Here is a 27,911-nt window from a genome sequence, read left to right as displayed (position 1 = left end):
CTGTCGGCGGAGCGGCTGTGGACGGGAACGGGGGATCCGCAGGTAGTGGCCGGGCGAAGGACAGACAATGGATCCGGTGATTTATTTGGCCGTACTGATGGCGTTGCTGCTATTCTGGGTCCGGAGAAAAGGCGTGGAGTATGTGATCATCCACCACCGCTGGGTCTTCGTCTGCCTCTTCCTGCTGCCCCTCTCCGTTGTCTTCGATGTCTACTACTACCTCAGGGCTTGGTTAGTGTTCAAGATGTGCAGTGCCCCCAAGCAACACGACCTGCGGGTCAGGGACATCCAGAGGCAGGTGAGGGTTAGCGTTATCCACGGTGTTTGCCGGTTGCAGCGCTGTAATGCACAGTGTGTGGAACGATGTGCGAATCCACCCGAGGAACCAAGTGGGCTGCATTGTAACGGAGTGTGCTAAATTTGTACATTTCCAGTTCGATGCAGCAAATACTTGTTTATTGTGTTCAGATTCACGTAAACAATAGCAATTTCTCCCAAAGGGCAGAATGCAATGCATTAAGTGTAGTTGATGTAAGAGACAAATACTGTAATAACATTGGCAGTGGGTAGACTTGCGTCGTTTTGGCTATCAGTGACTTCAACAGCTCCTGATGGCAGCGATGTAAGGCCATTGAACCACAGGGCACCTTTCTTCATTCGTCACTGATACTTCCATATGAGATATTTATAATGGATTGCATGTTCCCAGAATTGGGGTGTTAAATTATCAGAATTGCCAATACAATGCAAGGCCTAGCTCTTACAAAGTCTGATCACCGCATTTCCACTATCTTGCATAAATAGAATGATTCCGAACAGTCTGAGTATCTCGCTGGCTTCGTGTGATTGGAACGTATTGTAATATTTTGTGTGTGATCATTTAGGCTCCCCATAGTGTATATTGATTTAACCCACACTAATATTCAGAACTGGACTTGAGTATCTCATGAAATTTGACCTAAAATTGCTGCAAGTTACAAAAAAAATAGTGAATAAGGTGAATGTGTTCAAGGACCATTCAGAAAACTGATGGAGGGGAAAGGAACTGTTGTAACACGTTAACTCTTATGGAGCATATATTATCAAACCCTTCCTTCTGTGACACTTCAGGAAGTACATCAATGGCTATAAAGCAGTTTAGAATGACCTGAAAGTGACATGGTGCTTTATAATTTTAAGTCTGTTTCATTACCATGAGCCAGAATGTGCCATCCATGTTTTGTGCATAGATCTGTAGTCAGTAGGTTCCATCGCAGACTGCAACTGTAGATTCAGATGTGTGAATCAGAGTCAGGTTTATTGTCCCTGACATACATCATGAAACTTGTTGTTCTGCAAGCATAACAGTACTGTTAAGTTGAAGTAAAGATAAATACACAGTACAGAAGAGGTTGTGTTCATGGACCATTTGGAAATCTGACTGTAAAGGGGAGGAGGGAATGTCCTTGGTGGTGAGAGTCCTTAATGATGAATGCCACGTTCTTGAACTTTGGAAAATGTCCTCAATGCTGGGGAGCCTTGCGCCCCTGATGGTGCTGGCTGAGTCTACAACCTTCTGAAGCCTCTTGTAGTGGTCAGTTCCAACCAAACCAAACTGCAGCTGCTGATCACCCCCATGGATTTGTAATTTTTGCGTGATGCACCCTCAGCTCCAATAACATTTGTTCTTAAAGACAATGATATGTATTCAATATTCCCTCCTGGCACTTATCCTTGTAAGCGGAACAAGTGCTACACCTGCCCTTACACTTCCTCCCTCACCACCATTCAGGGCCCCAGACAGTCCTTCCAAGTGAGGCGACACTTCACCTTTGAGTCGGCTGGTGTGGTATACTGAGTCTGGTGCTCCCGATGTGGCCTTTTATATATTGGTGAGACCCGACGCAGACTGGGAGACTGTTTCGCTGAACACCTACGCTCGGTCTGCCAGAGAAAGCAGGATCTCCCAGTGGCCACACATTTTAATTCCACATCCCATTCCTCTTCTGATATGTCTATCCATGGCCTCCTCTACTGTCAAGATGAAGCCACACTCAGGTTGGAACAACACCTTATATACCGGCTGGGTAGCCTCCAACCTGATGGCATGAACATTGACTTCTCTAACTTCCGTTAATGCCCCTCCTCCCCTTCTTACCCCATCCCTGATATATTTAGCTTTTTTCCCCCCTCCTTTTTTTTTCTCTCTTTCTGTCCATCACTCTGCCTGTTCTCCATCTCCCTCTGGTGCTCCCCTCCCCCTTTCTTTCTCCCTAGGCCTCCCATCCCATGATCCTTTCCCTTCTCTAGCTCTGTATCCCTTTTGCCAATCACCTTTCCGGCTCTCAGCTTCACCCCACCCCCTCTGGTCTTCTATCATTTCGCATTTTCCCCTCCCCCTCCTACTTTCAAATCTCTTACTATCTTTCCTTTCAGTTAGTCCTGATGAAGGATCTCGGCCCGAAACGTCGACAGCACTTCTCCCTATAGATGCTGTCTGACCTGCTGCGTTCCACCAGCATTTTGTGTGTGTTGCTTGAATTTCTAGCATCTGCAGATTTCCTCGTGTTTGATATGTATTCAATCCTTCATTAGCAAACATGAAAGCAATGAAACTTACCCAATTGTAAGTTGAGCGGTCAACAAAAGATGTGACATCCATTGGCTCCCAGCACCAAACTGCCCGAAGAAAGCACAAATACCTAACTCATCCCCTTCACTTTTATCGTGACCCCACTCGTGATTAGTTACCCTGATAACTGCGCAACACAGAATATAGTGCAAGCAGATAGAGAAGAGATGAATGGCTCCTTCACCTAGAGTACATAGAGAGCATACACCTCTTCCAGTCCTGTGCATTGTTGCCTGCATACCAGGCAATGACACAACCAGTCAGCATGGTCTCCGGGTGATGTGTCTTTGGTGGTATACTGAATCTCCACAATCTCTAATGAAGTACAGCTGTTAGCAAGTCTTCATTGTGATTGCATCAATATGGTTCACCCTGGATAACTCCTCTGAAGGTCCATTGTCAATGTAAAAATTATACTTGATGAAGTAAAGGCTTGTATCTTACTGAAAAATGGACTGTGTAATAGACAAATCTGCTTTTGTTTTGAAAGGTCCGAGAATGGAAGGATCAAGGAAGTAGAACGTACATGTGCACGGGCCGACCAGGGTGGCTGACTGTGTCACTGCGGGTGGGCAAGTATAAGAAGACACACAAGAATATCATGATCAATTTGATGGATATTTTGGAGGTGGACACCAAGAATCAGGTGACTTAACTCTGTAATAATGAAATCGTAATACCTTTTCATGTTATCTTTCTGATTTGGAGTACACTTAACAGTTTTTACAGTAAAGGTGATATCAATATCAGCAACAAACTTAATTTTTTAATTTATAAAAAGAATTGAAGCAAAATGTTGGTTTCTCCATTAGGAATGTTACTTGAGGAAAATAATAGCCAGTTAGCATAACGAATTAAGTTTCCAGAGCCGGCTTGGGAGACAAAGTAGCCGATTTCTGTCCCTAATTATTAAGTTTATGACACTTGTATGTTCCGTCATTGAAGTATAGACCTTGCAATTTGTCATTTTTCTATATTCCCTCTGTAAGTAACATCAGCCTCACCATCTTGTGTATCGTGGCGAGGGGTACAGTTGATAAATTAAGAAAGATGGGGCTACAGTAAGGATTATTTGCAAACTTTCACCCTCCTCTCTTCTACAGTCTTCCCATGCCGGGTTTTCTGATCTGAACATAGTTGCTGCAGCGTGGGATACAAGCCAAGTATTTGCCAATTGGTAAATAGAGGAAAAAGTACAAAGTTCATTTATGAAAAGTATCCTATAGAAAACTTTGAGATTAATCTGCTTGCAGACAGTCACTAAATAAACACAACAGAATCCACAAAATAACCCACACAGCAAAAACCTTCAAACACTCTGTGCGACAAAAGAACAGATTGTGTGAACAATAATAAAGTAAACAAATAATTCACAGAACATGAACTGCAGGGTCCCTGAACGTGAGTCCACAACCTCGGAGCCATTTCAGCACTGAGCTGAGAGCCAGCGGCTGCAGAATCAGTGTGGCGCTGAGGTGAGTAAGGCCACCTGGAATAGTGAACTGAACACCAGTTTGTCCTTCGTCCTCAGCTTTGGTGCCTCACATCAGCTAAGCATAGGTTCATTTCCTTGTCTGCTCTCTGGCCCAGGCCCTGCCACTTCAATTCCGTCCTAAGTTTAACTCCCTCTTGCAGCATCCATTTGTTCAATAGCAGCAGTCCTCTAACTGGAAGTGTGGTGCTTGTACTGTGTTATAGTCTGTGAAAACTTAGGAGCAGAATTAGGCCTCTTGGTCTGTTGAGTCTCCTCTGGTATTCCATTATGGATGATTTATTGTCCCTCTCAACCCCATTCTCCTGACTTGTCTATATAACCTGACTAATCGGGAGCCTGTCAACTTCCACTTTAAATATACTTATTGACTTGATCTCTACAGCCGTCTGTGGCAATGAATTCCACAGAGTCATTATGCTCTGACTAAAGAAATTTCTCCATCTCTGTTATAAATTTACATCCCTCTTATTTTGAGGCTGTGCCCTCTGGTCTGAGAATCGTACACTATAGGAAACATCCTCTCCACGTCCATTCTGTCTAGGCATTACAATATTTGATAGGTTTCAATGAGATTCCCTCTATATTCTTTTAAACTCCAGTGAGTACGGCCCCATAGCCATCAAACACTCTGTGTTCATTCCCAGAACTGTTCTTGTGAGCCTCCTCTGGACCCTCTCCAATGGCAGCATAAGTGAAGTAGATAAGTGGCCAAAGCTGCTCACAATACTCCAAATGTGGGTCTGACTATTGCCTGATAAAGACTCAGCATCACATCCATGCTCTTGTCATCCAGTCCTCTTGAAATGAATGCTAACATTGTATTTGCCTTCCTTGCCACCTACTCAACCTGCAAGTTAACCTTTAGGGAATTCTGCACAAGGAATCAAAGTCCCTTTGCACCTCTGATTTCTGAATTTTTTCCCCATTTCTAAAAGAGCTAACACCTGTATTTCTTCTACCCAAGTGCATGACCATGCACATCCACACACTATAGTCCATTTGGTACTACTTTGCCCATTCTCCCAATCTAAGTCCTCCTGCTGGCTCCTTGCTTCCTCAACACTATCTGCCCCTGCACCTATCTCGGCAAGTGGTCCCCACACAGGCCCCTGCAGAACACCACTAGTCACCAGCAGCCAACCAAAGAAAGCCCCTTTTATTCTCAATCTTTGCCTTCTGCCAGTCAGCCAATCTTCTATCCATGCTTGTATCTTTCCTATAATACCACGGGCTCTTGTTAACCAGCTTCATGTGTGGCACCTTGTCAAAGGCCTTCTGAAAATCCAAGTAAATAACATCCATTGACTCTCCTTTATCTGTCCTACCTGTTACTTTCAACAGATAATGTCAGGCAACATTTCCCCTTGAGGAAACCATGCTGACTTTAGCCCATTTTATCTTGTGCCTTCAAGTGCCCTGTAATCTCATTCTTAATAATGAACTTTAATATCTTGCTGATGTCAGGCTAACTGGCCTATAATTTCTTTCCTTTTTACCTCCCTCCCTCAGAGTGGAGTGACAATTGCAATTTTTCAGTTCTCTGGGACCTTTCCAGAATCTAGTGATTCTTGAAAGAGCATTATTGATGTCTCCTCAACTACCTCTTTCAGAGGGTATAGTTCATTTGGTCCAGATGACTTGTCTACCTTCACATGTTTCAGCTTCCCAAGTACCCTCTCCTTAGCAATGACAGCTACTCTCACTTCTGCCCCCGACACTCTAGAATTTCTGGCATACTACTGGTATCTTCCACAGTGAAGACTGATGTAAAATATTTATTATGTTCATCTGCTATTTCTTTGTCTCCCATTACAACATCTTTAGCATTTTCTGCATTCTGATATCCGCTCGCACCTCTCTTTTACTGTATCTGAAAATAATTTGTAACCTCTTTTATGGTTGGGTTGAGTTGTTCTCCGATCTTTGCAATTTACATGCAAAGGTTTCTTCACCGTATGAAGAGAAATCATCACTGCGCTGTTGATTGTGGTGTGTCTTCCGAATGCTTCGCCTTTATATACTTTTCAGTCAGCTGATTGGCCGTCATTACAAAAACTGAATTGCAAGGGAATTCCTAGAAGCATGGTTTTCCACAAACAATTCTGTAAACGCGTGTAGACCTCAATCTTATTTGTGAGACAATGTGGGCAAAGTTCCACACCACAGCACATGAAGTTCGCCTTGCAACCAATCAGTGATGAGATTTTCTCCCTACATCACAATTGAGTTCCTGTAACGACAATCTATCAGCTCATGGGTAAGTATATAAAGGACAAGCATTCAGAAGACACTACATTTAACAGCACACTGGTTTTTGTAAATAATTTTATTTTGTAATATTTCTGAATGAAGTACATTTTTGGAAGAAAAAAAAATGAAATGTTTGCAAGTAAATTGTCAAGATCGGAGAACAACACAACCCAACCATCAACCAGCAGAGCGTCACCCATTTTCTGAAATATTTCCAGCTTCTTTTATTGGTTAGCTTTCCTTCATCTTTTCTCTCTTAATGGCTTTTTAGATGATTTTTTTTTAAACCAGCAGAGCTTCTCAATCCTCTAACTTCCCACTAATTTTTGCTCTATTATATACCCTCTCTTGCTTTTATGCCATCTTTGACTTCCCTTGTCAGGCACAGTTGCCTCATCCTCCCTTTAGAATACCTCTTCACCTTTGGGATGTATCTATCCTGCATCTTCCAAATTACCCCCAGAAACTCCAGCCATTTCTGTACTGCTGTCATCCCTTCTAGTGTCCCCTTCCAATCAACTTTGGTTAGCTCCTCTCTCATGCCTAATTCCCTTCACTTGCTTTACAGTACAGGTGACCTGGGTTAAATTCCCGCCGCTGCCTGTAGGGAGTTTGTTTGTTCTCCCAGTGACAGCGTGGGTCATTATAAAAAAGCATATGGTGGAAATCTGAAATGAAAGTACAAAATGCCAGAAATACTCAGCAGTTTGGGCAGCATTTGTGGAAGGAGGAATAAAGTTAATGTTTCAGTTAAATGAGCCTTTTTCAGACTGGGAAAGAGAATAGTTGGGTTGGGTGAGGAGAGGGATAAGAACTTTTTTTTCTCCCGGTTCTGATGGGATTTAATCTAAAATGTTAACTTTGTTTTAACACGCAAAATACTGGAGGAATTCTGCCAATCAGGCGGCATCTATGGAGGGGGGAGTAAATAGTCACGTTTCAGGCTGACACCCTTCAGAGTGTGTTGCTCAAGATTTCCAGAATCTGTAAAAACTTTTGTACTTGTGTTAACTTTGTTTCCCTTTCTATAAATGATGCCAGACCTGCTGCTTTTTTCCAGCATTTTCTGCTTTTGTGCCTTTTACAAACTGGCTACGTGCTGCTCCTACTGGGAACTAAGAGAACCTGCAGTCCAGCAACTGTAAACAGGGTGGTGGAACTGCCAAAGACTATTTCAACAATATTTCACAAGGAATGCCAAAACTCTTCTCTGCGAACCCTGTAAATGAAGTTCTGTCTCTTTATGTAACCTTTTTAAACATCTTTGGGGTCACTGACCATAGAGTTTTAATGTTTAAAAAAATATATATTGTGGAGCTGTTTCTAGGATGTCCCCAGATCTTACATTTTCACAGTAAATTTTTGTGAAACTGAATTTATGATTTCAAATTAGTTAAGATCTCTCCTTTTGTGAAATACAGACTTGATAATCTGTGGTAAGTAAGATAGGCTGCCTCTCTCAGCTCCAATGGAAAAATAAGTTGGAGAGTGTTTGTGTAATTCATAAAGATAGAAAAATTATAGAGCAAAATTTGTTATTTGGTAGAATTTTTTATAGCTTGAAAGCCAGTTGGCATAGGAAATGGAGATAATTCACTTGGTTCTAATCTCCAGTTTTGCATTGGAGCATGAAGGCAGCTTAATTCTTAAGCATGAGTTGTTAATGAATATATTTCTATTACAAATGTTTGTATATACAGCACTGTACAAAAGTGTTGTTGTTGGGTGCAGCCATCATTGACTCATGGTGACCCTTTGGGTAGTGTAGCTGTCTGTAGGGTTTTTGTGGCAAGATATTGAAAGTTGCCAGGTCTTTCTTCAAAAAAACCCCCCACTATACTTGTTCACTGTTTTATTGAGAAAAATGATCCAATATTACATGTATTTGTTGGACCTCTAGGGTAATGCCTTCTACAAAATCTATTTAAGGTCAGGTATTCCAATCAATGAGATGAGATTGGAGGTGTGGATTGTAGAGGTATCAAAAAGACACACAGTCAGGTTATTGACAGAGCTTGTCTTCTCAGGAAAGATCTGTATATGTGCTCCATGCCTTGATCAAAACAACTTTCAAAGGACCTAGAAGAATTGTGAAGAAGCTTGAAGCTGGAAAAGACTACAAAAGCATTTCTGAAGACCTGAGAGTTCATCATTCCACAGTTGCAGAAATTGTCTACAAATGGGGGGAATTCAGTACTATTGCTACTTTCCCTAGGGGTGGGCATTCTGCAAAGGTTACACCAAGAGCACAATGTGCAATGCTGAAGGAGGTGAAGAAGAACTCAAGGGTAACAGCAGAGGACCTGCAGAAATCTCTAGAACTTGCTAAAGTTTCTGTTCATGTGTCCACTATATAAAAAAAATACATGGAAGGACGGGGGAAGCCACTGCTCTCCAAAAAAAAAAACATTGCTGCATGTCTCAAGTTTGCAAAAGACAACCTGGATGGTCTACAACACTTCTGGGACAATGTTCTGTGGACAGAGTAGACCGAAGTTGAATTTTGGCTGAAATACACATTGCTATGTTTGGAGGAAAAAGGGCACTGCACACCAACACCAAAATCTCATCCCAACTGTAAAGCCTAGTGGAATGAGCATCTTGGTTTGGGGCTGCTTTGTTGCCTCGGGGCCTGGACATCTTGCAATCATTGAGGGGACAATGAATTCAGAATTCTAGCAAGACACTTTACAGGAGAATGTCAAATTAGTAGTCCCATCACCTGAAGCTTAATGCAATAATACAATGATCCGGAAGATGAGAGTAAATCATCAACAGAATGTTTTACAAAGAAGAAAATTTGTGGTTTGGAATGGCCGAGTCAAGGTCCTGACCTTAATCCTATAGAAATGTTGTGGAAGGACCTGAAGCAAACAGTTCATGCAAGAAAGCCCACCAAAATCTCAGAATTGAAACAGTTTTGTATGGTGGAATGGCCTAAAACTCCTTCAAGCTAATGTTCAAGACTGATCAAGTTACTGGAAACATTTGGTTGAAGTTATTGCTGAACAAGGGGGTCACACCAGTTAATGAAGGCAAAGGTTCACATACTTTCCCCCCCAAAAATAAGTGTAATATTGGATCATTTTCTCAATAAGTAAATGAACAACTGTAATTTATTTATTTAATTGGGTTCTCTTTACCTAGTTTTAGGACTTGCATGAAGATCTGATGATATTTTAGGTCTTACTTATGCAGAAATAGAGAAAATTCTACAGGCTACGCAAACTTTCTAGCACCATTGTAAGACGTTACTTGTTAACAGTGAGCTAAGGAATTGAACTGGACTGATACTGCATTGTCCTTTGAAATGGAGATAATGCTAATCCAGATATAATGAGAGGAAAGTAATAAGTTTGTGATTCAAATTTCTATTTCCTTTTTACTTCAACATCAACTTGTGAATGGATAAGTGTTTTATCATTTTGGTTAATGAAATTAGGACTTTTTTCAGTTCTGATGTTTCTGTGATAGGTTGTCCGTGTGGAACCGCTGGTAAACATGGGTCAGGTAACTGCACTTCTGAACTCGATTGGCTGGACTCTTCCAGTGGTACCGGAGTTGGATGACCTCACTGTGGGTAGGTAGTATTTATTCCTCCATATAAGAGGCTATTTGCCTGTTTTTAAAAAAAAATTAACATAATTTGAAGACTATTTGTGGACCGGGCATTTGGAATTCTTTATGACTTGGTTCTTGCTTGTGATTATCAACCTCAAATTGTTAGTGATTTTTTTAAAATTTTGTTGATTAAGTTCTATCAATGGGATAGCCACTGGTATTTGCTAAAAGTGAGAGCAAAGCAATAACTCTAGCAGAAATTGTCTAAACTCTGACCAATAATAGAGGTAGAACATTTTGCCTTCATTTTGTTGTTCTTTGCAATTTCCTTTTACCAATTTTTGACAACTTCTAAGCAAAATATCTCATTTATGACAAATTCTTCTGTGTTCAGCAAGAGCTGTACACTTAATGTAAATACTGCCATTTGAGATTCTGTCCATCTTGTACCCATGACCCCTGATGCATTCATGTAAATTTATAAATACCCCACTTAACACTGAGGATACGTTCCTCAGAGGTGGAGTGCTATGTATATCAGCACTATGCAGGGTCATTATAACATGATGTAAATGGACATGTATGCCTGATTTTAAAAAAAAAATCAATCCTAAGATATGTGATATTTTATGTATACTCTAATTTGTGGAGTAACAAACACGTAAATAGGCCTAACCTGTACATCAGTGGAGCGACAGAAAGACACACTTTATTGATCCCGAGGAAAACAACACATCACAGCAGCAGAGGGAAGCGGGTGGTGGTTACATCTTAGAGGAGGGACCAGGATGTGGGTCTTCCGCTGATTTTGGCTTCTTCTTCAAGTAGGTGTCGAGATTTGACTGCCCTTTCTTAAGTTTCCTCTCATGAAGCAGTTCTCAGTCTCGGGAAATCATGTTGAGAACACCACTCATTGCCTTATTGCTTCGCTGCCAGTCAGGAGGAACATTACAAATTTCTAAGAGGTGCCAACATCAACCTGGCACTGACCAGCTACCAAACACTGTATCACTTGCAGTTTTGCACCCATGCTAATGCTTTTCCTAGACATCTTAGTGTAGTACCCTTACTGTGAGTTGCAGGCTGTTTTCCAGACACTATGGGTGGAAAAGTGGAATTAATTGACTAGGGAGAAAGAACGTTTACTCATGTGGGGGGAGGGAGAACGTGAACTAATACGTAATAGGCTGTGAGTGGCTGGGAGCATGTATAAAGCACTCTCATTGGCTGATTGAATGTTTACTGTAATGGCGACTGCTCTTGGGAAGTTTTAAGTGTTGTTTAGAATGAATTTCTGTCGTTTAAAAAAAGTTTCAATACAGAATTGAAAACCGCATTGTATCAAATCAGTGCTATGCAGGATCTGAGTGTACAGTACAGGAGTTTAAGAAAATGGAAGCATGAAAGTCAAGGTAAAGTCAGGTGTTAGAAATGTATCAAAAATGTTGGAAATACTCAGCAGGTTAGGTAGCATCTCCAGAAAGAAAGGCTTAAAGTTTCAGGCCTGAGAGACTTCATTGCTGAGTGCTTCTGGACTTCCTGTTTGAGTCCTGTTGTGAACAAATAAAGCCAACAAGGGCATGAATGAAGATGGGCATTGTGAAGACAGCTCAGATAATAGGAATGGTTTCTTGCTTAGTTGTCACTCATGTGGGTTTCCAAATAAGATACTGGTATAAGAAGAGAAAGGTGAAGGATTTGGTTGTGCATTCCTGGTCTTCCTGACCAAAGACAAATTCTATAAAAGTGTATGCTTCAAAGTGCATTTATTATCAAAGTATGTATATACAATCTTGAGATTTGTCTCCTTATAGGCAGCCACAAAACAAAGACACCCAATAAACCCAATCTTAAAAAAAACATCAAGCAGCCAAAGTGCAGGAAAAAAATGCAAATCCTGCAAGCAATAGAAGTAAGCAAATAACATTCAGAACTGAAGTTCATCAAAGTGAGTCCACAGCCATGAAGCAAGTCATCATTACAGTCAATCTGGAAGCCTGCAAGTCGCAGGTTACAGTCTTAGTTCTGTAAAGCCTTGCAGAGCAGCAAGCTGAACACTGGGCTGGCCGCAGCACTCTGACGTTTTCAATCTGGCCCAGCGCTTGAGTTGGCAAACCTTCGGTTGTTGCTCGCTCTTGGGCACCCCCCCACCTCGACTCCGCCTTGCCTTGGTTCGTTCATTTATATTGAATGGCCTGCAAGCCCACTCCAGCAAAGGCCAAACATTGGCTCATGATCCACTCTCGGTTCTGGGCATCGCCACCTTGTACCTGCCACGCCACAACTATCCTGCACCTTTGGGACTTCAGTTCACACTACAAATATGCCCGGTTGTACAGGCAGTTATAAGCTCAACTCAGAAAGGGACGTTACAGGCTAATGATAGCAGTGATTGTATCTGAGACAGCGTGTTTAATACAGTAACATGTAATTTTGTTAGTTTTGTTTGCTACCAGCAAGTTGTTGTTCTGTTTTACCAGTGCCGTCTTAAACTTGGTGCCCTAAACTGCCAGCTAGGACATCTTTGTATATTTGAGAGGAGAAACTTGCTTCCATTTTCTTAAATGGCTCCTTGTTGCAGTACATAGGTATGACTAAATTTTATTAATGCTAAATCAAGTATTTATATCTATACCTACTGATTGCTGATGATTTTTGAAATTTTAAGCTGAGGGGACTCTCTTCAGCCAATGTCTTCCAGTACTTGTTCTGTGTCTCTGGATGTTCAGTATACCAAATGATTCAATTTGATTTGTGAATTGTTCAGATAATCTTGCTCATAATATATCTCTGTAATCTCCAATACCTTGAATTTGAACAAATGTCTTTTCTCAGGTGGCCTTATCATGGGAACTGGCATTGAATCTTCATCTCACATCTATGGCCTTTTCCAAAACATCTGTACAGCCTATGAGCTGGTCTTGGCTGATGGCAGTCTTGTTAGATGCACAGAGGTAAAAGAAATCGGGTATTATTTTGGCTAGATGATTTTTGATTTATTCACCTAAAATTCTGTTGCATTTTACAATATTGCATCAAGTTGTCCAAACCTCCTCACTTCCCATTTTTCTGATTTGTGTAACTCTTCTACTTCAGGAGGGCGAATCTCGGGTTTGTATAAAGTATCCATACTTTGTTAATATACTTTGAACCTTCACTGTTTTTAATACAAAAAATCACAAATGTGAAAGATGTATTGAGGGCTTGCCCAGATCTTGCACTCAGTATCAGCTTTGTGTACTGTTAAGTCTGTTTCAGGATGTGCTAGTTTGAGTGATACTTGCTCTACAGTATCATTGGAATGTGATGTTGACCCAAATTCTCATGTTCATCTGAATGCTGTAGAATTTTGCAATAAGCAGGAAGTACTTCTGGTGTCTTTGTACAGTTTTCCTGTGTCAACCAAAAACAAATTGTATAAATGGTCAAGTTATATAAATGTTTTTGTCAAATCTAACTGTTGGCAAATTTCAAATGATCCAGTACAGAAGGGGGTTATCCTGCTCTTTGTAGCAATGCTGACTCTTTGCAGGAGTTGTGCAACTATTCCCACAGTCACTGGAATGGTCCTTCTTTACTTATTCTTACCAGAATGCCCGAAGATTTTTTGCACTTACCAAAATGTCCTCTCAGTCATTTATATTCACAAGGAACCAGCTGGAACCACCCAGATTCTTCATAACTGAAATCCCTCAACTCTGGTACTATTCTGTTGTCTAAAGATCATGAAATTCACCCACGGAATTGGTGTTCAGAATTTACCACAGTAATTGTTTGTCTTGGTTTACTTTTTTTTTAACATGCTTATTAGTGGTTACTATCTTGTGATAAGAACTCTTCTCTTTTTTTCTCTCCCTCCCAGTTCTTGAAGCTCTGAGTGTAGGAACTTTTGCTTGTTATCTGGGTTTGAACTTGCCCTTCAGTACTGTTTGTGCTGTCTTCATGTGTTCTCTCAGTGGTCAAGTGGTTTCCAGCTGCTCCTATTTCTTCCCATATCCCCGAGGGGTGCTAGTGACTTAAGCAGCTTCTATAAATTTAGCCTTTATTGTAGCTGGGTGGTTACAAAGAATCCAAAGGGGAATGGATAGATGTGTGGGAAAAAGTAAGTTGAAGAGCCAGAGGGAAAACAAGAATACATCTATTTCCAGTGGGCCGACTGGCTGCTCTTGTTGCACTTGTCTGATACAACAGTGGGCATACTTTTTGATTGGGAAAATATGCCTGAAGATTGCCTTCCTCTACTTTGCTAAAGCAATACTTCTTCCTCTTGTCCTCAGAAAGAGAATCCAGACTTATTTTATGCTGTGCCTTGGTCATGTGGTACACTCGGATTTCTTGTGGCTGCGGAGATCAAGATTATTCCGGCTAAGAAATACGTGCGTCTGCAGTACCAACCAGTGCGTGGTCTGCAGACAATATGCGAAACGTTCAGCAGAGCATCCCAAAACAAAGAGAACCATTTTGTGGAGGGCCTCTTATATTCACGGGATGAGGCTGTGATAATGACAGGAGTCCTTACTGACGTGGCTGAACCAGAAAAGGTAAATAATACCAAGGGAGAAATCAGTCAAGATTGCACAAATACAGTAAATTTGGTCATAATTTTACTATTTGGGACATGTGCTTTTAACCATTATCACCCTTGCAGTAATTGATTCTCTTTTGAAGAGGGAAAGTTTAAAAGAAAATCACTTTATCCATTTGTTACTAAAATGTAAAGGAGCAGGCATGGTTTTTTTTTTGGCTTTAATCCTTGTCATTGTTTGATGTTTTCAGTTAGCTTGTCGTGTCCCTCTTGACTCGCCAGCGTAGATGGTTCAGTTTATTTAAAGCTCAATTTGCCAGTTATTAATGTGCTATTTTTAAATGTCAATGTACCTATTTTGATTTTTAAAAAGTAACTAGGAGCATAACTATATCTGAGAGATCCAGTCTTCATCAATAAGGTGGAATTCCTGTGTCATTTGATAGAACTTTTGTTTTATGTTTAGATCAATAGAATTGGCTATTACTACAAACCGTGGTTCTTTAAACATGTGGAGAAATACTTGCAAGAGAGCCACAGTGCAGTGGAATACATCCCTCTGAGGCAGTACTATCACCGTCACACTCGCAGCATTTTCTGGGAGCTTCAGGTAACTGATATAAGAAATATTTCCAGGCACATGAATTCTTATACTTACAATCTCTCAAAAAAATAGGATTTGGTATCCATTGAGGGTCATTAATTGACAATAATGCTGAGGGTGGAACGGTATCACAGTGGTTAGCATAATGCTTTACAGTGCCAGCATAAGATCAGGGTTCAATACCTGCTGCTGTTTAAGAATTTTTACATTTTTTAAATCCGTGACTGCATGAGTGTCCTCTGGATGTTCTGGTTTCCTCCCACATACCAAAGACTTATTGGTTAGCGTTAGTAAGTTGCAGGCATGCTACGTTGGAACTAGAAGTATGCTGGCACTTGTAGGCTGCCCCCAGCACAGCTTTGGACTGTGTTAGCTGTTGACACAAACGATGTATTTCACTGGAAGCTTCACACATGTGATAAATAAAGCTAACCTTTATATTCATTGCTACATGTACCTTGGCACATGTCACAATAAGCCATTTTCCATTTTACCTACAAGAACATCAAATCTATACTACCAGAATCTGTAATATCTAAATTTGCTGTCTTTAAAAAAAAATCAGTGAAGTAGAAAAATAAATTTGAGATGAAGTCACTTATTTAAAAAAAAAACTTCTACTTTTGAAGAAGGGCTTGCACCCAAAATGTTAAGTTGAGAGGTACTAACCGAGCTGTACTTGTGTTTCTGGCGCCAGTAGTTTGCTTTTAACGTGGTTTAAAGAATGAACTGTAGGACATGTGAAATGAAAGCCCTTGGTCAAGTTATTTTGAAAATTTGTGCCAAACTGCAAGCATTCAATTCCACTGGCTTTCAAATATATCAGATTTTGTATATATACAGCTTTGAGATTTTGTGGTTATAAATGATAAGCCTTCAAAAAAGATGAGTTATTCACCACATTATAATGCAAGTAAAAACAGTTTTCCAAAGGCTTGTGCTAATGTTTTTTTTATTTCCTTCTACATTTAAGGATATAATTCCATTTGGCAACAATCCACTCTTCCGTTATGTGTTTGGCTGGATGGTCCCTCCCAAGATTTCATTACTGAAACTGACCCAAGGCGAAACTATTCGTAAACTGTATGAGCAACACCATGTGGTTCAAGACATGCTGGTGCCAATGAAGAGTTTGGAGAAGTTGATTCTTTTCCTGCACAGTGAGATTAATGTACGTAAATTATTAAAGAATTTAATAATTCTCCATTACTCCACGTACTTTTTATGTCCACAAAACCCATCTTGATATATGCTTATGTTGCAGTTAACCTTTTCACAGAAGCTCTCGTTGCCTCACATAAATTTTTACTTCACCCCCGATTCCCTTGTAAATAATGTAGTTCTCACTTGCAATCAATAATGTAAAGTTGCAGGTTTATTCAATCTACCAGAAGTATGCAAAGTTTTTGTTTTACCCCACTCTATCTGAGCTGAGTCAATGCTGCAACTATTTAATCTATGAAATCAAGTGGAACTATTTTATTCTTTAAGTGCCTTGTCAAAACTCGCTTTCTGTTTGTTTCCTGCAGGTTTACCCTCTTTGGTTGTGTCCCTTCAACCTACCCAGCCTACCTGGTATGGTCCACCCAAAGGGGAATGAAGCTGAACTATACGCAGATGTTGGGGCCTATGGAGAACCCAAGGCCAAGCAGTTTGAAGCCAGGTCATCGACCCGGCAGCTGGAGAAATTTTTACGTGATTCACACAGGTAAGTAATGTATCAGTGGGAAAATCGGAGAAGAAAATTAAATATAAGCAGTATCTATAGCTAAGCCTTTGGGCAGATGGGGCTCGTCATCCATATTTGGCAGCTCATCTAGGAGAAGGAAAAGTCTGATCTCAAATCTACTACCTTGCAGCTATACCTACTCATGGGGAAGGCTTGTGGAGTAAACCCCAAGGGGAAAAGTCTAGAGCTGGAGTCCCTAAAGCAGATCTACATAGAATTCATCGCTGACTGGTAACTCCTACAATGCCGCTGGTGCCGAACTATATCAGTCACTGCTGTTCCTTTGGATTCATCAGCTGCATGGAGAGGGGGAGCCTGCTGTATGGGCAATGGCTTGCTCACCATATCGTACTGACCTGGCTTGCGTATCATGCAGATAGCTAGGACACAATATCCGTGGTCAACTTCGGCCAATGGAAGGCCTCCAAGTAGCTAAGCCAGCATCTGACCAGTTCATAATCATGTTTTATAAATGATTGGTGAATGTGTGCACCTGCACCTGGCACTTTTTTTCCATTTAGTCTTTGCAGTTTTGTGAAATTATTTGCACAGGAACAATAGGTCTGGGAATTTGATGCACTGGATCCAGGCAAAACTAGAGTAGCAATGTCCCAGCCCCACAATATGTTCTGCTAAATTGGAAGCTATACCTAAAGCAGGTGTGAGCCACTTACTGTATGTCTAGTTAATCATATGGGTCTTAAAGGCTGCATCTAACAAGAGCACCTTCAAGAATGCTGTCCTTCACTCACATTTGAAATAAGAGGGGAATTCAAATTAACTCTTTGACTCATCAGAGATGTGAGTAATTAGTGAAGATGGTTTCAGTTTGTGTAGCATGAGGTGGGCAAGAAAGGGAAAAGAAGCTTAAGCAGGAAGAAAAGCTATGAGATGTCTCCTCTTTCATCGTCCTTCAATTACTTGATTTAATTTGGACATAAGTAACTTCCCAGTGATAGGATCATTGCTTAGATGAATGTCTTAGAAGAAGTATAATGTTTCTGTGTACACACTAGTCAGAATCCTTATCTTCTCCCACTCACCAAACCTGATTGTAACCTCCACTCCATATTTCTATCTACCAAGGTAATATTTCACCCAATCAATACTTGAGCTTTATCTGTTAATGCCTCAAAGTCACTCTGCTTCCACTTTGAGAAAAGTGCCAAAGGTCCAATTCTAGGGTGTGTGTTATTATTTTTGGTGTCAGATTCCCTTGTTCCTCTTTGCTTACAATAATATGGCAGGGCAGGAGGAAATATTCAAGGTTAGTGATTTTTATCAAGTGTCACAACAGATGTTATTGTGAGGAAATAAAAGCTCACCGTGTCAGAAGTAACTTCTTGGCATAAAACCCCAAGACAAGAACACAGTTAGGCCTTTCAACCCATTGAGTCTGCTCTGCCATTTGATCATGGTTGATCAATTTCCCTCACAACCCCATTTCGCCTGCCTTCTCCCCATAATCTTTCACACCCTGACTAATTACAAACCTATCAACCTCTGCCTTAAATACTTACAGTGATCTGGTCTCGATGACCACTGCAGCAACAAATTCCACAGCTATATCACCTGACTAAAGAAATTCCTCCTCCATTCTAAATGGATATCCCTGTGTTCTGAGGCTGTGCCCTCTGGTCCTAGACTCCTCCACCATAGGAGACATCCTCTCCACATCCATTCTAGGCTTTTCAATATTTGATAAGTTTTGATAATATCTTCCCCCACCTCATTCTTCTAAATTCCGGCAAGTAAAGGCCTAAACCCATCAATTGCTCCTAATGTCTTCTGTTCCATGGGAAATGAAATGGACATAACTGGGTGTTTTTTCTTCTGTGGTGTGGTGTGGGGATTACCTCTAGGACCTTGGCTTTTCACAATCATTTAAGACTTGACTTGGATTAAGGCAGCAGAGGTATGGTTAGTAAATTTGCAGATAACATAAGTGAAAAGTAAGAATCAAAAAGCACATAAGCAAGCTGCAACAGAATTTAAGTTGATGCATAAAGATCTGGCAAATGAAGTAAAATGTGGGGAAATGTGAGTGAGATCAATTTTGGCATATTGTCTAAATGTAAGAAATTGTAGAACTTGTTGAAGGATCTGGATTTCTAATACATGATTAGCGGAAGGCTAATATGCAGGTACATTAATTTGGAAAGCTTACAGCATGCTATTATTGCAAGATAAATACAAAAGTGGGGAGGTTATGCTTTATAGGGGTATTCAGTTGATGCCATCTCTGGAATAATATGAGCAGTATTCAGGTTCTTGCTTAAGAATGGTATAAATTTGCAGGAAGCAGTTCAGGGAAGATTTACCAGACTAATACCTGGAATGGGTAGGTAAACTTGCAAGGAAAGGCTGGGAATGCTGGAATTTAGAAAATTGAGAGGTGATTTGATTGGGAAAAGAGATCCTGAGGGATCTTAAGTGTGTGTGTGTGGTCGGTCTTGTAGGGAAAATCTAGAGCTAGGGATCACGAACACAAGAAAATCTGCAGATGTTGGAAATCCAAAGCAAAACCCAAATGCTGGAGGATCTTGGCAGGCCAGGCAACGTCTATGGAAAAGTTGACATTTTGGCCTGAGACCCTGCTTCAGGACTGGAAAGGAAGGGAGAAGTCAGAGTAAAGGGGGGGGGGGGGGCAAGAAGTTCAAGGTGATAGGTGAAACCAGGAGAGGGGAGGTAAAGAGCTGGGAAGTTGAATGGTGAAAGAGATAAAGGGCTGGAGAAAGAGGAATCTGATTGGAGGAAAGATGATCATGGAAGAAAGTGAAGGGGGAGGAGCACCAGAGAGAAGTAATGGGCAGTTGTCATGGGGGATTTCAACATGCAGGTAGACTGGGAGAATTAGAATGGTACTGGACCCCAAGAAAGGGAGTTTGTGGAGTGCCTCTGAAATGGATTCTTAGAACAACTTGTACTGGAGCCTACCAGGGAGAAGGCAATTCTAGATTTAGTGTGGTGCAATGAACCAGATTTGATCAGGGACCTCGAGGTAAAGGAACCATTAGGAGGTAGTGACCATAATATGATATGTTTTAACCTACAATTTGAGAAGGAGAAGGGAAAATCGGATGTGTCAGTATTACAGTTGAACAAAGGGAACTATGGAGCTATAAGGGAGGAGCTGGCCAAAGTTCAATGGAACAATACCCTAGCAGGGAAGACAGTGGAACAACAATGGCAGGTATTTCTGGGAATAATACAGAAGATGCAGGATCAGTTCATTCCAAAGAGGAAGAAAGATGCTAAGGGGTGTAAGGGGTGGCCGTGGCTGACGAGGGAAGTAAAGGGCAGTATAAAAATAAAAGAGAAGTTTTACATAGCAAAGATACGCAGGAAACCAGAGGACTGGGAAGCTTTTAAAGAGCAACAGAAGATAACAAAAAAGGCAATACGCAAAGAAAAAATGAGGTACGAAGATAAATTAGCCAAGAATATAAAGGAGGATAGTAAAAGTTTCTTTAGGTATGTGAATAGCAAAAAAATTTTAGTTAAGACCAAAATTGGGCCATTGAAGACAGAAACGGGTGAATTTATTATAGGGAACAAGGAAATGGCAGATGAGTTGAACAGGTACTTTGGACCTGTCTTCACTAGGGAAGACACAAACAATCTCCCAGATGTAATAGTGGCCAAAGGAACTAGGGTAAAGGATGAACTGAAGGAAATTTATATTAGGCAAGAAACAGTGTTGGATAGACTGTTGAGTCTGAAGGCTGATAAGTCCCCGGGACCTGGTGGTCTGCATCCCAGGGTACTTAAAGAGGTGGCTCTAGAAATCATGGACGCATTGGTAATCATTTTCCAATGTTCTATAGATTCAGGAACAGTTCCTGCTGATTGGAGGGTGGCTAATGTTGTCCCACTTTTCAAGAAAGGAGGGAGAGAGAAAACAGGGAATTATAGACCGGTTAGCCTGACGTCAGTGGTGGGAAAGATGCTGGAGTCAATTATAAAAGAGGAAATTATGACACATTTGGATAGCGGTAGAAGGATCAGTCCGAGTCAGCATGGATTTATGAAGGGAAAATCATGCTTGACTAATCTTCTGGAGTTTTTTGAGGATATAACTATGAAAATGGACAAGGGAGAGCCAGTGGATGTAGTGTACCTGGACTTCCAGAAAGCTTTTGATAAAGTCCTACATAGGAGATTAGTGGGCAAAATTAGGGCACATGGTATTGGGGGCAGAGTACTGACATGGATTGAAAATTGGCTGGCTGACAGGAAACAAAGAGTAGCGATTAACGGGTCCCTTTCGGAATGGCAGGCTGTGACCAGTGGGGTACCGCAAGGTTCGGTGCTGGGACCGCAGCTGTTTACAATATACATTAATGATTTAGATGAAGGGATTAAAAGTAACGTTAACAAATTTGCTGATGACACAAAGCTGGGTGGCAGTGTGAAATGTCAGGAGGATGTTATGAGAATGCAGGGTGACTTGGACAGGTTGGGTGAGTGGGCAAATGTATGGCAGATGCAGTTTAATGTGGATAAATGTGAGGTGATCCACTTTGGTGGCAAGAACAGGAAGGCAGATTACTATGTAAATGGAGTCAAGTTAGGAAAAGAGGAAGTACAACGGAGATCTAGGTGTTCTTGTACATCAGTCAATGAAAGCAAGCATGCAGGTACAGCAGGCAGTGAAGAAAGCTAATGGCATGCTGGCCTTTATAACAAGAGGAATTGAGTATTGGAGTATTGTGTGCAGTTTTGGTCTCCAAATTTGAGGAAGGATATTCTTGCTATTGAGGGAGTGCAGCATAGGTTCACAAGGTTAATTCCCGGAATGGCGGGACTGTCATATGTCGAAAGATTGGAGCGACTGGGCTTGTATACACTGAAATTTAGAAGGATGAGAGGGGATCTGATTGAAGCATATAAGATTATTAAGGGATTGGACACGCTGGAAGCAGGAAGCATGTTCCCGCTGATGGGTGAGTCCAGAACTAGAGGCCACAGTTTAAGAATAAGGGGTAGGCCATTTAGAACAGAGATGCGGAAAAACTTTTTCACCCAGAGAGCGGTGGATATGTGGAATGCTCTGCCCCAGAAGGCAGTGGAGGCCAAGTCTTTGGATGCATTCAAGAGAGAGTTAGATAGAGCTCTTATAGATAGCGGGGTCAAGGGATATGGGGAGAGGGCAGGAACAGGGTACTGATTGTGTATGATCAGCCATGATCACAGTGAATGGCGGTGTTGGCTAGAAGGGCTGAATGGCCTACTCCTGCACCTACTGTCTATTGTCTATTGGCAATTAAGGAGATGAGGCAAGGGGGGAAACAGAAATATGGAATGGTGAAGTGGGGGTGGGCATTACTAGAAGTTCAAGAAACTGATGTTCATGCCAGCATGTTGGAGGCTACCCAGACAGAACATAAGGAGTTGCACCTCCAACCTGAGCGTGGCCTCATCTGGGCAGAATACAAGGCCATAGACTGGTGGCATAATGGGAAGTGGAATTGAACAGGAGTTCCTGCTTTTTGTGTCGGACAGAGCATTCCTATTCCAGGCTGTAATGTAAAGCCTGGTCATTTGCAAGTCTCAAGAAATACAACTTGGGGAAAAGTTTTGTACTAATCTATTATTTTCCCCCCACACAGATTCCATGAGATCAAATTTTATTCTGAATCTCAATTTTTGGGGTAGTGATGAGTGAATTTCTGTAATCTGATGTTGCCTGCATGGAACTTTGTAAAATCTTTGTAAATTAAATAATGTCTTGATTTTTTTTTTCCTTTCAGTTTTCAGATGTTGTATGCTGATTGCTATTTGACCCGAGAAGAGTTTTGGGAGATGTTTGATGGGTCTCTATACCACAAGTTGAGACACAAACTGAACTCTGAAGATGCATTCCCTGAGGTTTACGATAAGATCTGCAAGGCAGCAAGACACTGAGAGTCCCAGGGAAGAAGCCAAATGGAATTCAATAGTAAATCAATTTTCATTGAAAGATGTATGTCAGGATTTTTTAAATCCAAAGATTTTTCCATTTCTATCATGAACACTTTTTTCTGAACCTACTCCGATCTTTACCTTTCCTTTTTCTCTCTATACCCCTAATCTCATAAAGCAGTGAATCATGTTGACGTTCAATTCTGTAGGCATCAGCAACCATATGGCACATGAAAATTTAGCATTTGTGTGTGATCCTGAAATCCATCACTTCTCTGTGCAACACCAGTTGGTTAAATCTGGTCACTAATGCTTAAGTACATGACCCACTTCTTTCTGGAGACCCACGAGATTGCAGATGCTGAATCTGGAGCAATAAGCAATCTGCTGGAGGAACTCTGCAGGTTGAACAGTATACCTACTGTTTCCTTTTTTACTCTTAGTCCTCATAGAGTTTTGATCTAAAACATTGACAGTTCCTGCCCCCTGCATAGATGCTGCTCGACCTACTGAGATTTCTCTAGCAGATTGGAAACGTAAGAGTCTGCAGATGCTGGAACCCAGAGCAACATGAGATGCTAGAGGAACTCATTAAGTCTCAACCTGAAACATTGACTGAACATTTCCCTCCATTGATACCTCCCGACCTGCTGAGTTCCTCCGGTGTCTTGTTTTTGCTCTTCGTGCAGATTGTTGCTTGCTTATTCTGGTTTTTGTTTTTTTGTTTGGTTTATTGGCAAGATAATATTAAATATAAGGAATATTTAGTTTTATAGTTTTTGGTAAGGCACATGCAGAAATCTTAGTGTATCATGGGTTGGTTGTAACCAGGCAATAATCATTTGGGTGCCAAATACTGTGTCATAATCCACTGAGCCAATGGGGGAGAGCTAAACATTTTCTAATTGTTTTATTTACCTGTATTTCTAGTAAAATGGGTAATGTTTAGTCACATTTGTGTAAAATCAGCTATTCTAACAGCATGAAGTGAAATATTTAGTTACAATTGTTTTAAAAAGAAATTGATTCAACATTTTTTGCACTTAATCAAAGTGCAGTTTCATTAGATAAATGTGTGAATGATGTAATGTGCTCTTGTGCTGTGTTCAAGGGTATAATGGCTGCTGCTCTGACCCATGTCATTGTAGAGTTCCTATTCACTTTAGTTATTACATTAAGAAATTGGTTTAAGTCTTCAACCTCCTATATATATATGTTCATTAATAGTCAAATACTTTTCAAAATTATCTTCATTATTCTAGGAGTTTCACATTTTGAAATTCAATTTAACCTTTAGAAAAGTAAAGGTTAAGTATCTTACTAGGGGAAGTATTTGGTTCTTTATTCCCTGGAGTGCAGACTATGAAGAATGACTTCATACAAGTTTATAAAATGAGGGTTATGGATAAGGTAGATGGTCATAGAATTTTTTCCCAGGGTCAGGTAGATCAAAATCTGAAGGCAGAGATACAACATGAGTGGGGTAAAATTTACTCAGATGATAGTGAATATCTGGAATGAGCTGTCAAGAGAAATGGTTGAGCTGGGTATAATTGCAACTTTTGAGACATTTTGTTAGCTACATGGGTAGAGGGGCTTGGAGTGTTATAGGTCAAATGCAAGAAACTGGAACAAGCAGGGAGGATGCTCTGCCTGGTATTGACCAGTTGTGTAAAAGGGCCTGTTTTGGTACTGTACTACTCTGAATCTAAGTCAGCTTTTCACTTGTGGTAAAGCCAGCAACCAAATTCAGCACCTCTGACAACAACACAGTAAATCTGTCTGGCTATAAGTGGATAGTGTTCCAACTTTCCAAGTATTCTTGCACATACACCCATCATAATCTCCCTCTGTTTAGGCAGATACTTGTGGTTACATTTGGAATGGAGACATTTGTTTGTGTATGAGAGTCTGAAGAACGTTCAGGCTTCCAGGCATCATTTGAACATCCTGGTAGTGAGTCCACAGCCAGTCAAAGAGCCCATTAGTTGCAGATGCAGCCTCAGTTCAGTACAGAGGCAAATAAACCTGGCGGAGCAGCGAGCTCAACACCGGCTCATCCCTTGCCTCCGACCTCAATTACCCCGACCTTTTCAATCTGGCTTTGTGCTTAAATCGTTGTAAGTAAGGAGTTTTGTACTCAACAATAATCAAAAACTAGCAGAAAGTTAAAAGTTGTACTTGCAGCTTTATTGGTCTGTAATCTTTGAGTTACTCAACTTAATTTGTAACTTGTGACACACTTATCAAAACGGGTTTATTATTATCACATATGAGATACAGTGAAAACAGTGTCTTGCGTATTGTTCATACAGATCAGATCATTAAGATGGAACGAGGTAAAACAATAACACTGTGCAGAATAAAGTGTAACTGCCACAGAGTGCAGTGGCAGGAAAGATGTAAGCTCATAACGTAGTAGATTGTAAGTTTAAGTGTTCATCTTATCATACTTGTAAATCATTTAATAGTCTTGTAACAGCAGAGTAGAAACTGTTCTTCAGCTTGGAGATTTCAGGCTTTTGTATCTTCTGCCCAATGGAAGAGGGGAGGGTGGAATGTCTGGGGCGGGTGGGCTTTTGGATTATGCTGAGGTAGTGAGATGTATAGATAGAGAAGCGGATTTTCGTGATGTGCTGTGTCCGCAACTTTGAAGTTCCTCGCTGTCGTATGCAGAACAGTTATCATACCAATCTGTTATGCATCCAAATCAATTTTTTTTTAAACGGTGCATCAATTTTAAAAATTGAGTCGAAGGGGACAGGCCTGTTTAGCTTTCTGTGAAGGTAGAGCTGCTGGTGAGCTGTCTTGGCTGTTGCATTTGTGTGACAATAGACAATAGGTGCAGAAGTAGACCATTCGGCCCTTTGAGCCTGCACCGCCATTTTGAGATCATGGCTGATCAACTACTATCAATACCTGGTTCCTGCCTTGTCCCCATATCCCTTGATTCCCCTATCCATAAGATACCTATCTAGCTCCTTCTTGAAAGCATCCAGAGAATTGGCCTCCACTGCCTTCTGAGGCAGTGCATTCCAGACCCCCACAACTCTGTGGGAGAAGAAGTTTTTCCTTAACTCTGTCCTAAATGACCTACCCCTTATTCTCAAACCATGCCCTCTGGTACTGGACTCTCCCAGCATCTGGAACATATTTCCTGCCTCTATCTTGTCCAATCCCTTAATAATCTTATATGTTTCAATCAGATCCCCTCTCAATCTCCTTAATTCCAGCGTATACAAGCCCAGTCTCTCTAACCTCTCTGCGTAAGACAGTCCAGACATCCCAGGAGTTAACCTCATGAATCTAAGCTGCACTTCCTCTACAGCCAGGATGTCCTTCCTTAACCCTGGAGACCAAAACTGTACACAATACTCCAGGTGTGGTCTCACCAGGGCTCTGTACAAATGCAAGAGGATTTCCTTGCTCTTGTACTCAATTCCCTTTGTAATAAAGGCCAACATTCCATTAGCCTTCTTCACTGCCTGCTGCACTTGCTCATTCACCTTCAGTGACTGATGAACAAGGACTCCTTGATCTCTTTGTATTTCTCCCTTACCTAACTCTACACCGTTCAGATAATAATCTGCCTTCCTGTTCTTACTCCCAAAGTGGATAACCTCACACTTATTCACATTAAACGTCATCTGCCAAGTATCTGCTCACTCACCCAGCCTATCCAAGTCACCCTGAATTCTCCTAACATCCTCATCACATGTCACACTGCCACCCAGCTTAGTATCATCAGCAAATTTGCTGATGTTATTTTCAATGCCTTCATCCAAATCGTTGACGTAAATTGTAAACAGCTGTGGTCCCAATACCGAGCCCTGTGGCACCCCACTAGTCACCACCTGCCATTCCGAGAAACACCCATTCACCGCTACCCTTTGCTTTCTATCTGCCAACCAGTTTTCTATCCATGTCAATGTCTTCCCCCCGATGCCCTGAGCTTTGATTTTACCCACCAATCTCCTATGTGGGACCTTATCAAATGCCTTCTGAAAATCGAGGTACACTACATCCACTGGTTGGACCATGACAGTCTACTGGTGATGTTCACTCCTAGGAACTTGAAGTTCTCAACCTCCACACTGTTGATATAGACAGGAGTATGTGCACTGTACCCCTTTCTGAAGTCAATGACCAGCTCTTGTGCTTTGCTGGCCTCAAAAGGAAGGTTGTCAATCTCCTTCCTGTACTTGGAGTCATCACTATTTGAGATGTGGCCCACTATGGTGGTGTCATCTCTAAATGATGGAATTAGAGCAGAATCTGATCTACAGTGGGTAGTGTATCTTCTATTTCCCTTTTCAGCTGACACTAATAATACTCTTGTACAGGCAAGATATTCTTTAAATCTGTACAAATACATAATTTATTGTTTTGTGAATCTTTTCACATCTAACTGGACATATTCTGTAGTTTATTTGAATCCCTATTTTGATTGGGTAAAGATCTGGTCAAGCCATTTACTGTCTTTCAGTGATTTGAAGTTTGTGTGTTTTACATAAACAGTTCAAAACTGTCAATAAAACAGAAAAATTAAACTATTTATAAAAGGAATTGGGGGCCTTTGCAATACTTAAGCTTTGGCAGTGTAAAAAAAAGTGTGTTGGTGCAGGAGTTTAAATCCCAAAGAGTTTGGTATACTGCTTGTCATTATGAAAGCTTACATTCTTATTGTAAAATGTTATATTGTTTCATTTAGTATCTCCTGCAAGTGGCTCCTTATTTAAGTTGTTTCTAATCAATTTATTTATTGATACGTTTTGTCCTTCCAAGATTTTTAAAAACCTGATCAAACATCTTTGCTGTTGATGTTGTATTTGATATTAGTGAATATTCTGTCTATCGACTGACCTTCCAAAATGGAAATTAAGCACACGACATGAGGAATTGCGCTGTATGCAGATCTGAGAACGTGCTCTCAAACCAATGACGTGGCAATGTCTTGAGGGCAGTAAAACTGTTTAATATTGACCTCAATCCGCTTCTGAAGGTTTGAATGTGCTCTTTCAATTTCATCTGTTTGTAATTAGAATATTTTGTGTTTAAATAGTCTAATTGTGTAATTTGCATTTCTTCTGAAATAGTCTGTATTAAAAATGCTTAAAACTGAAAATTGTGTCCCTCCAATTTGCTTTCCTTCTTGCCTTGATTCATAAATGAATAAAATTTTAGGAGAGTTGGTGTGGGGGGAGAGAGAGAAAAACAACTGGGGAGTGAAAT

General features: G+C 40.9%; 1 protein-coding gene across 1 annotated transcript; it reads left to right on the top strand.

Annotated features, from left to right (window-relative positions):
- dhcr24 (24-dehydrocholesterol reductase) lies at positions 1–27,804 on the top strand. The gene is made up of 9 exons (XM_073062864.1): positions 1–298; positions 3,102–3,257; positions 9,831–9,936; positions 12,753–12,871; positions 14,195–14,458; positions 14,909–15,052; positions 16,020–16,217; positions 16,576–16,754; positions 22,529–27,804. Exons 1-9 carry the CDS (start codon positions 68–70, stop codon positions 22,680–22,682), a joined length of 1,551 nt encoding a protein of 516 aa, XP_072918965.1. The 5' UTR covers positions 1–67; the 3' UTR covers positions 22,683–27,804.
- The last annotated feature ends 107 nt before the right edge of the window (positions 27,805–27,911 follow it).

The sequence above is a fragment of the Hemitrygon akajei genome, chromosome 12 (assembly GCF_048418815.1).
Source record: "Hemitrygon akajei chromosome 12, sHemAka1.3, whole genome shotgun sequence".
NCBI classification, from domain to species: domain Eukaryota; kingdom Metazoa; phylum Chordata; class Chondrichthyes; order Myliobatiformes; family Dasyatidae; genus Hemitrygon; species Hemitrygon akajei.
The sequence above is the reverse complement of the archived record's forward strand: the minus strand, read 5'-3'. Positions and strand labels throughout refer to the sequence as shown.

Excerpts from the sequence above, each read along its gene's own strand:
- dhcr24 (XM_073062864.1), top strand. The coding sequence starts at position 68 with ATGGATCCGGTGATTTATTTGGCCGTACTGATGGCGTTGCTGCTATTC. Across the intron at positions 3,258-9,830 it reads AGGTGGACACCAAGAATCAG|GTTGTCCGTGTGGAACCGCT; the intron begins GTGACTTAACTC and ends TTTCTGTGATAG. Across the intron at positions 9,937-12,752 it reads GTTGGATGACCTCACTGTGG|GTGGCCTTATCATGGGAACT; the intron begins GTAGGTAGTATT and ends GTCTTTTCTCAG.